Here is an 8,714-nt window from a genome sequence, read left to right as displayed (position 1 = left end):
AAAGTTTGTTATTATTTTCTCTTATTTACAAATGTATTGTTTAATTTATGCAAGAAATTTTACGGGATTGAGACAAAAAACTCGAAAATAGCAATGACCACGTGTAAAATGGTTGTCTGATTGCTATACACTCCCATTTGTAATAAAATAACAGCTGACGTCACGTCAGACTGTTTTGAGGTTAGGTTATATAGTAAACAAACTTGTGTTTGTGTACATTTTCTTGGGGATTTAAAAAAGCAGAATAAAAATATACTCTAAGTTTATAGTACCGTCGTTTTTTACACTTGATGTGTTATATAAGTTAAACTGGTGCTTTATACGTATGTTATGACTAGTTATACTCCCACATAATCACATTCAAGTCATGGATATAATAATTAGAAATTGCATAATCATATTTTGTCTTACAAGTGTCTTGGCTGACCAATGGATAGATCCCCACAATATGAATACAAATGCAAAGGCCAAGTATGTAAAACCAATTTTAAAAAAATCACAAAGCACCTCATCCATAGGAGAAGAACCACCTGTAGATAATTCCTTTCGCCTTTGCTCTGCTAACCTAAGAAGGATTATTAGTGTTTTGTTAAATTCTGCCTATTTGGATAAGGGAGACCCTGAGATCTATAAAGGACTCATACAATTTAATATCAAACCACATGACTATGATTTTTTATTAAATTTTGGTAAAGATGAAGACCTGGGTGTAGAGCAGTTCAGACAACTGGATACAATTTTTAGTGAGAGTTTTAAAAAGAGTTATGTTGAAGCCTATCGTCATAAATTGAGACAGTTTGGAGTAAAATTCTATTCTGCGATTTTTAATATTGAAACTTTGTGGATTATGGGAGTTCCCTTTTTGCTGTATATTGTTTATCAGCTGTTCAGAAATGACTTTTCATTTATGTATGTTGCAAAATATTTGATTATTTTGGTTTTAATTGTTGATTTTGGGTATAGGTATAAACATCTCCTTCAGGTAATTTCAACAGTTTAAGTAAAGATTTATAATCATTAATATTAATTTTTAGGAGGCTGAAGAGCACAATTTAAATGTGGCTTATTCAAAGAAATGTGATTCAGAATTTATGTCATGGACTGATTGGTCCAAATATTTATTTGGTGTGCATCCAATCAATAGAACAGAGATTAATTTGTGTATTGTAATATCAACTTTCAGGCTCCTTAAATTGTGAAAAAAAATGTGTGACTCCACTTGATGTCATGCTGTATCAAGTTAAATATATTATAATAGTACCCATGCAAGCTTTCGGAACTGGACTGGGTCAATTTGGATATAACATGTTTAGTAAGTATACAGAGAGTGAATATAAAATATATTTTAAAAAATTACCAATATTTTTTAATTTCCAGCAAACCTTCCAGGGTTAGTCAACTTAATATTATGGCCCATCCTGCTGATATTCACGCTTTTACTTACCCTTATTATAATTACATTTTGCACAGGAAATTCTATAGAATTTAACCTATTTCATATGATAAAGATGCGTTTTGGTGGTGACAATGTTCAACCATCAATAACATCAAACAACTCGAATAATCAGCCTGTTGAACCAGTGCCTCATAGACCAATGGTGCAGAATATTCATATAACAGTGTCATCCACCAAAAGTGAAGAAGATAATGTTTCTAAACTTGCTATTGAAATGGTTGAAACAGTTGGGCCTACTGAATCAAAAAAGAATCAGGAGCAATTACAGGAATCTCCCATAGTTTTAACTGCTTCAAATAAAAAGGAAACTACTGATAAAGGAACTAATACAGCATATGTTCGAGCTAGTATAACTGAGAAGGTTGAGGATTGTATCTCAGATGAAGATGAAGCAGGGTGCAGTACTTATGTCAGGAATAGGAATTTGGATGATACACATACAAAATCACAATGAAAGTCTTGTCCAGAAAGTAATGATTTGGAAATGACGTAAAGTAAGTTTCAGGAAAAACTAACAAGTTATTTTAAGATCTGAATATTGAAGATTATTGTTAAGTGAATCTTGAACGCTAATTTTATAACTTTATACTTCGCATCTTTCTTTTTTATTTATCTCTACTGTATTAAGTACTAATTAGGGTTTGGTTAAGATTTACAGGTACAGCTCTCTATCTTTCAGCTCTTACCTACATGTTTATAGATTTAAAAAAAGTCAGAGTAATTAAAACATGATATTGCTGTGGTGAATATTTCTTATACCTAAATACAATTAAAAAACGTTAATACTCAATACTGAATGCTGTAAATAGTAGGTCATAATGTTTTAATAAAATTTTGAACATGGTTTTGCAATTTTTTAGTGGCTTCTAACAGTAACCGGAATTATTCGAATTATTAATGATTTTATATTACTAATAATCATTTTTATACAAAAAAGCACAGTTTAGTATGAGAGACTAGTTTCGGGTATAAAATAGAATAAAACAAAATGTATATAATACGCGGCTATTTATTAAAAGTTTTACATGTATATTCTAAAAAAACGCATTACTCGTATGTTATTACACAATAGTTATAATATGACGTTAAAAATGGAGATCACAAAAATTATAATCAATGTGGGAACAAAATTAAGAACAATTTTGTGCGCTTTTATAATCATATGGAGAGAGACCTGCAAAATACATTAATTCTAATTGATGGTTAAACAGCGATTTTTGTTTAATTAATGAGATAGGAAAAGGAACACAATTTTATTGCAAATATGGAGAAATCTATGTCAGCGTTATTGTTGTTTTTATTTCAATCACTGCTGATTTCGTCAAGTTATAATTAATGAAAGCTTAGTCTAATACACAAAGCTACTTTCTGCTATACTATAACAATATAGTAAAAAAAAACACAACAATAACTTTATTATGATAACTAAAGTTGTTTTTTTGATATGATAAATATATGGAGCATGTGATTTTGCTATTACAATTTGATATAGTGTACGTAAATTACATCAGAACTTTAAGTCCATATATTTATGTTCATAACATTTTATGGTTACTGTGTAATACAAAATACATTAAACAATTAACACCATGCTTTATATGCGTTAAACAAAGTGATATGATTATGGACATTTTACAACTAATTTACGATAAATTTATTGTACATTTCGTTTACATAAAGGATATGGTTTTTAACAAAACGACTACTCTAATTCGACCATCATAGTTATACGTACTAGGGACAACAAAATTGGCTCTGCTTTTGCTATAAAGCTTGGTTGTTTAAGTAGCGTCAATAATAACGAAAAAGGTCTGTCGATGAACGTATAAAGCGTCATTAATTTATTGTTATGCACTTCATATAAAGCTTTTAAGCTGTACATTACTATAATTTACTCAGTACATTTTATTCCTGTAATTACTAATGGGCCGATCCACATATTAGGATGGAATTTTGTAGTTTAGCAGCAATAAACGTCCCATTATTCACTATAGTTGTGCAAAAAACTTCGTGCATTCGACACGTATATTTCGTTATACCGATCACTATTAACTATAGAATATTGTAATAACCCATAGCAGATATCTATAATACAACGACTATGATCTTATTATAAGACCAATACAAGACAGCTACACAATACAGTTGTCGGAACCACATCTTATCTGCTGAGTTTGCTTAATAAAGTTTAAAGTACTGGAACCTGGTTTGGCACTTTGCTTAATCTTAGAGAGTCTTGGCTTTTTCTAAGAGGTCGTTGATGAAAATCTGTAACAAAATTAATAATGATAGTCCTGTTGTATTTTCCTGCACTTTCCATACTTACTTTTACATCATTTTGCGTGCCTTTGGCATTGATTAAAAGATTCTGAAACAATAACACAATAATTAATTAAGTGTAATAATACCAAAGCACTAATAACATAATAATTACAGCAATTGAGCTGAAAGCTTTCTTTTAATTAGCCCTGTACTATAATATTCTGTTTGGGTATAACGTTAAGGAATTTCAAGCTGATTCATATATTCTAATCGCTCTAATTACTCAGGCAACCTCGCCTTCAAACATAAACAAAACGCAATAAACCTAAAATTTAAAATTCAATTTGGCTTGGTGTTGTACCCGGCCAATTAACAAAGGGTGGTAGAAGGGAGACACTCCCGTAAGTTTGCAATGTAATTACACATGAAACTCATTGAGAGTTTCGCAAGCAGACAGAGGGGTCGTTTCGTGAATATGGAGTTCAGCTTTATTGGTTTTATTTCTCCCTTCTAGCGAATATTCTTTAGTGGTGGTTACCGTGACAAAATCCTATATTTGTACGAAAGCAGACTTTTTATTGGTGGTTGCAAATTTTGCCCATTATGGGGTTTCACCGTAAACGTTAATATACAGTGTGATTTAACCATTTTGTCAGATCAACAAAGTAGCGACTGTTTCATATTTGTCAACTAGATTAGGAAAATCGAAAATTGGGAATATTTATTTATATAATTTTACTTCTCTGTCGCCCTTTTAATATTAAAAGACAAGGACAATCCATTTTACAAGCTTTTTAATATAATGAATTTCTTATGCAGAAGCCAATAAAGTCTGGAAATTAATATGTGTCAGGGTTTTGAAAAGCGTGTAAAATTGCACAAGTCAAACCATGAGTTTCACTTTTATCCTGTATTTTGCAACGTATCTGACAAATCATCCCCTGTAATTTGAAGACTGAAAAATGATTCAGCTTGCTTGCAAATACTTTATGTACTAGATGAGTTAACATATTACACTTTCATATAGCTACTCTTACCTGTAAATGCCTCCGCCTTTGTTCATCAGTGTCCATATCCAATAGTTCGTCTATGTCGACCTCGACTTCTTCATTGCTTACACTATCTATTATGTTCTGAAAAAGAAAACCAGTTTTAGTCATACTTCAATTATCGCATTTTTACATTGAAAGTCCTAAATGAACGTCACCAATATAACCTTTATCATCAATGGTAAAATGAGAACGGTGAGAATAAAGTGGTACCCTTTCAACCACTACCGCGATGAGTAAGTTCTGGGTTCCGTTGCAGAACTGGATTTCAATCGGCTGACGTGATTTATTTCGTTGCAGGGCTGTGATTCACGTGCATAACATTTCGATGAATACCTTTAAACCTGGTTCAGTAACTTTACTGCCTTTGTTTTAGAACGCTTTTTGTTCATGTGTTTCGCTGTCATGACCGGTTAGCGTGCATAAATTATACAGTACGACGAATCGCAAACTTCTTCAGGAGGAACTCGCTTTTTGCGTTGGTGAAATAAAAGCAATTTTCTGTTTGGTTTTTTTTGATATTGATATTATATTGAAAGAGAACCCTGTTCCCTACCCACATGCCGTGAATTATATGTTTGGTACTATGAAAAAAACCAACCCAGATAGGGTGTTTTATATCCAATTGCATATTATTCAGTATCGTGATACATGTAGGTATTTTGATACCAAAATATGTATCTGTAATATGTGAATTATTTTTCTCATTTTGTTAATACATAATCAAATTTCAAAACCAGCTGAATGCTCAACGAGTATTGGGACTTTGGACTTGTTTAAAGTTCATTATATTGATCAATCATTCAACAAATTTGCTTAACAGGTAATTCCTTCCCAACACCAAGCACTTTGTAAACTCTTGAAGTAAACTTCAACACGATATCAAAATATAAATTTCAACATAGTAGAGATTGGGGCCGTTGCAGCTGAAAATAAAGCAGTTAACACACGGAAGTGCGTAATATCTGGTACGTGTAGAGTCAATGTGACTCCCCGACACGTGTTTTGGGCCTTAGAGCCTGCTAGTGTACCGTTATTTTTGGTTCTTTGCCGCCTCATATTATTCCAAAAAGCGACTGCCGGTAATTTGTAACTCTTTACATGTCGCGAGCTTGTAATTATGTGATTATTTCGGTACGAGCACAGCTGCCGACGAACAAGGCTTTGTTTGTACGTATTTAAGTGAGCAGGTCAGTCAAAATGACGAAAATGTTAGTTACAAATTGTCAATAAAAAATAAGAAGGTAACATAATATTTTGTAACTTTCATGACTCAAAAAGTAAAATTACCTATGAATGTATAAAAGTGAGTATCCAAATTTCAACGTTGATGCAGTAGGACACAAAAGTAAAGAACATACCAACTCTAAAATATAAGTGCAAAATCTTCAACATCCAATAAACTCAAAATAACAGTAAACAAACTTACGTCCAAAAAATCTAAAGTTGTTTATGTAAAAGCTACTAATTTTAAAGTTAAATCTGGACAACAGTTTTAAATTCTTCACGAATTAATTAATATGCTTGATAGCAAATTCGTTAAAACATCAGAAGTAATTTATTCTGAAAATGTAAATAAACCTAGCAACGATCACAGACCATTGTTATGCAAAATATTTAAATGATAATCGCTTGTAACTCAAACTACTTGTTGTTAAATCGTGTCTTTTGTATCCGTGCCACACTCGAACGTTTAGTCATCTTCAAGAATGAATAAGCGATTTCAACATGTTCGAGCGTCTTTAGACCCATTACACCACATTATACATTAAAGCGTCTATTATATCCCGTGGGTTCTATATGGATTTCTGGACTTCAATTGGAATGATCGATGATTCCGACGTCAAAGAAACAATAACTCAAGTTACTAGAAAAAAATGAAACCAGGAAAAGTATATGATAAAGTAGTTGGGTGGAGCCGAGATTTGCATACATTGCACACCTCTAATAGCTTGATATTACACAAAAAATAGATGACTAATTAGTCCATCTGACAGGTTGTATTAATGATGTATACCTCTAAATACATGCAAGTATATCTTGCGGTACGTGGTCACTGCTTGTGGTATTACGCTGTTATTCATTTAAGCATAGAAGTGAAAAAGTGCCTGTCAAAGACTGTTATTAAATGTGACTGCTGTAAATTTACTGGAAACAGCATTGTGGCAAAGGTTTAGACTTTTAGTGCACAAAATGATCTAAATTGTCGTTTTAGTTCTAAAATGTCGAGGATTTTACTTTAACGGAAACAATGAATATTTTTGTGCTTGTTAGTGAAGTAAATATTCAATTAAGGAAGTCAAACATCCGCTTTACGTAATGTTTTATCCTGATTGACTGACTTGACATTGATTTTGCCGGTGATTTTTTGGAGACCAATCAGTAATTTCAGTTTTGCATTTACAAAGTTTTTTGTAATATTTTACTTATACCATAGATAGGACTTGATATTTTATTAATAAATACATTTATATTTGCGTTCTACCACTAATCCTAATTAGTCCGCAACTCAATGAAATAACTGGTAAACTATAAATTACTTAACTTTCACCTATTGCACCCACGAATGCTACTGACCCAAGTACTAAAATGTAGAGTATATTAGACTTCCGCATGTGAATCATCTGAAAACCGTATTAATACGCATTATGTAAAGTAGTGTTTAATCTTCTCTTAACCTAGTTGAAGAAATCCTTTATTTATTACTGGAACTATACTCAGCGGAAAACAAACGTCACACATACCTAGATTGCTTTTCTCCTTGATGTGCCTATTCAAAACAACATAATCTTTCATCGGTCCGTTCATTCTTCACCTGCTCATGTCAATTTACCGTAAGTTTATGAATCATTTCAGCAACTCTTTCTTCTTTGGTAAATAAATCACTGTAGGTTTTTATTTGTTTTGTCAATCATTTCTGACCGGATGATTATTTAGGAACATATTCGTTATAAATAATGTATGAACTACTCGAACTACGTAGGTTTGAGTAAATTGTCTTTTAATTGGGTATCATCGCTTTAATGATAAATGACTTCTTTATTGAGAAAAGAGCAGCTTCCTGGTATTTTCTATCGAAATTGGGTCAGCTTTTTCCTACCTAGTTTATATTAAAGTTTATGGAAAATAACCAATGTCAACATAAAAGCAAAATGTGATACTACAGACTGTGAAATAGGTCAGTGCGAAGTCATTACCCTGATTGAAGTTAATGTGATGGAAAACATGCACCAATAATTGGATCTTTGCAAGGTCTAAATGTGTTCCTCGAGTAGAGTTTACTAATTTAATTTAATGACTCTCTAAGTCAATTTGTACATATAATGGTAATGATTCAACTAGAAGAAACATGAAAGATCAATTATTAGAGACTGGTATTTGAAATTGTATTTGATTTTGCAAGAGCGGTAGTTCTTTGATTCAATGAAGTGCTAAAGGTCACGACTACTGCTCATTATTAACAATTCATCTTACCCAATAATTATACCTTCTGTTTTCGCTCCTATTTTTAAAATCTTTATTGTCTAACATATGCGTTGCGGATCTAACCCTTCTGTTAAGCTTTTAAGTTACAAAAGAAGTTCTATTAAAACCATCACCCCTAGTACCTACTTCACTTTGCAACTCCTTTTATATTTATAATGAGAATTCTCGAGCACTTATGTTCTTTCCATTCAAAACTCTTAATACATTCTTTTGATTGAATGTTGTATAAGCAAATGTTATACAACCATTTATAGATATGTAAATTCATCATTTAAGAGGTTATATACTCAAATAAAACCTTTGAAATTTACACCTCGGTCATTGCCAAAAAAACACAATGACGAGGCCAAATTATTTTCAGATTTTCCCATTAAATTTGTCTTAAAAGGTGTGCCTGCAAATAATGGAAATATCCAAGAGCCACTCTAGAGGGGTTCAAGTCAAGGACGTTCCAAACCCCT

At 32.0% G+C, this 8,714-nt stretch overlaps 2 protein-coding genes across 7 annotated transcripts in view; one reads left to right on the top strand and one right to left on the bottom strand.

Moving 5' to 3' along the window:
* Positions 1-169: 169 nt before the first annotated feature.
* LOC145728536 (uncharacterized) lies at positions 170-2,300 on the top strand. Of its 2 annotated transcripts, XM_081978847.1 has the most exons (5): positions 548-689; positions 745-982; positions 1,035-1,125; positions 1,184-1,312; positions 1,378-2,300. In XM_081978847.1, exons 2-5 carry the CDS (start codon positions 848-850, stop codon positions 1,908-1,910), a joined length of 888 nt encoding a protein of 295 aa, XP_081834973.1. In that variant the 5' UTR covers positions 548-689; positions 745-847; the 3' UTR covers positions 1,911-2,300. The 2 variants fall into 2 exon arrangements, with proteins under 2 accessions (XP_081834972.1, XP_081834973.1); XM_081978846.1 differs by having other exon boundaries at positions 170-982.
* A 147-nt stretch (positions 2,301-2,447) lies between these two features.
* Positions 2,448-8,714, bottom strand: part of LOC145728538 (protein phosphatase 1 regulatory subunit 14B) — a 22,449-nt gene continuing 16,182 nt past the window's right edge. For all 5 annotated transcript variants that reach the window (XM_081978851.1, XM_081978852.1, XM_081978854.1 and 2 more), the window contains exons 4-6: positions 4,756-4,851; positions 3,783-3,824; positions 2,448-3,724 (exon numbers count right to left, since the gene is read on the bottom strand). In XM_081978851.1, the coding sequence (XP_081834977.1) occupies positions 3,683-3,724; positions 3,783-3,824; positions 4,756-4,851 (180 nt within the window). In that variant the 3' untranslated portion in view covers positions 2,448-3,682. The remainder of the gene's footprint in view (positions 3,725-3,782; positions 3,825-4,755; positions 4,852-8,714) is intronic.

The sequence above is a fragment of the Ips typographus genome, linkage group LG4 (genome assembly GCF_016097725.1).
Source record: "Ips typographus isolate SLU linkage group LG4, UJ_Ityp_2.0, whole genome shotgun sequence".
Classification (NCBI taxonomy): domain Eukaryota; kingdom Metazoa; phylum Arthropoda; class Insecta; order Coleoptera; family Curculionidae; genus Ips; species Ips typographus.
The sequence above is the reverse complement of the archived record's forward strand: the minus strand, read 5'-3'. Positions and strand labels throughout refer to the sequence as shown.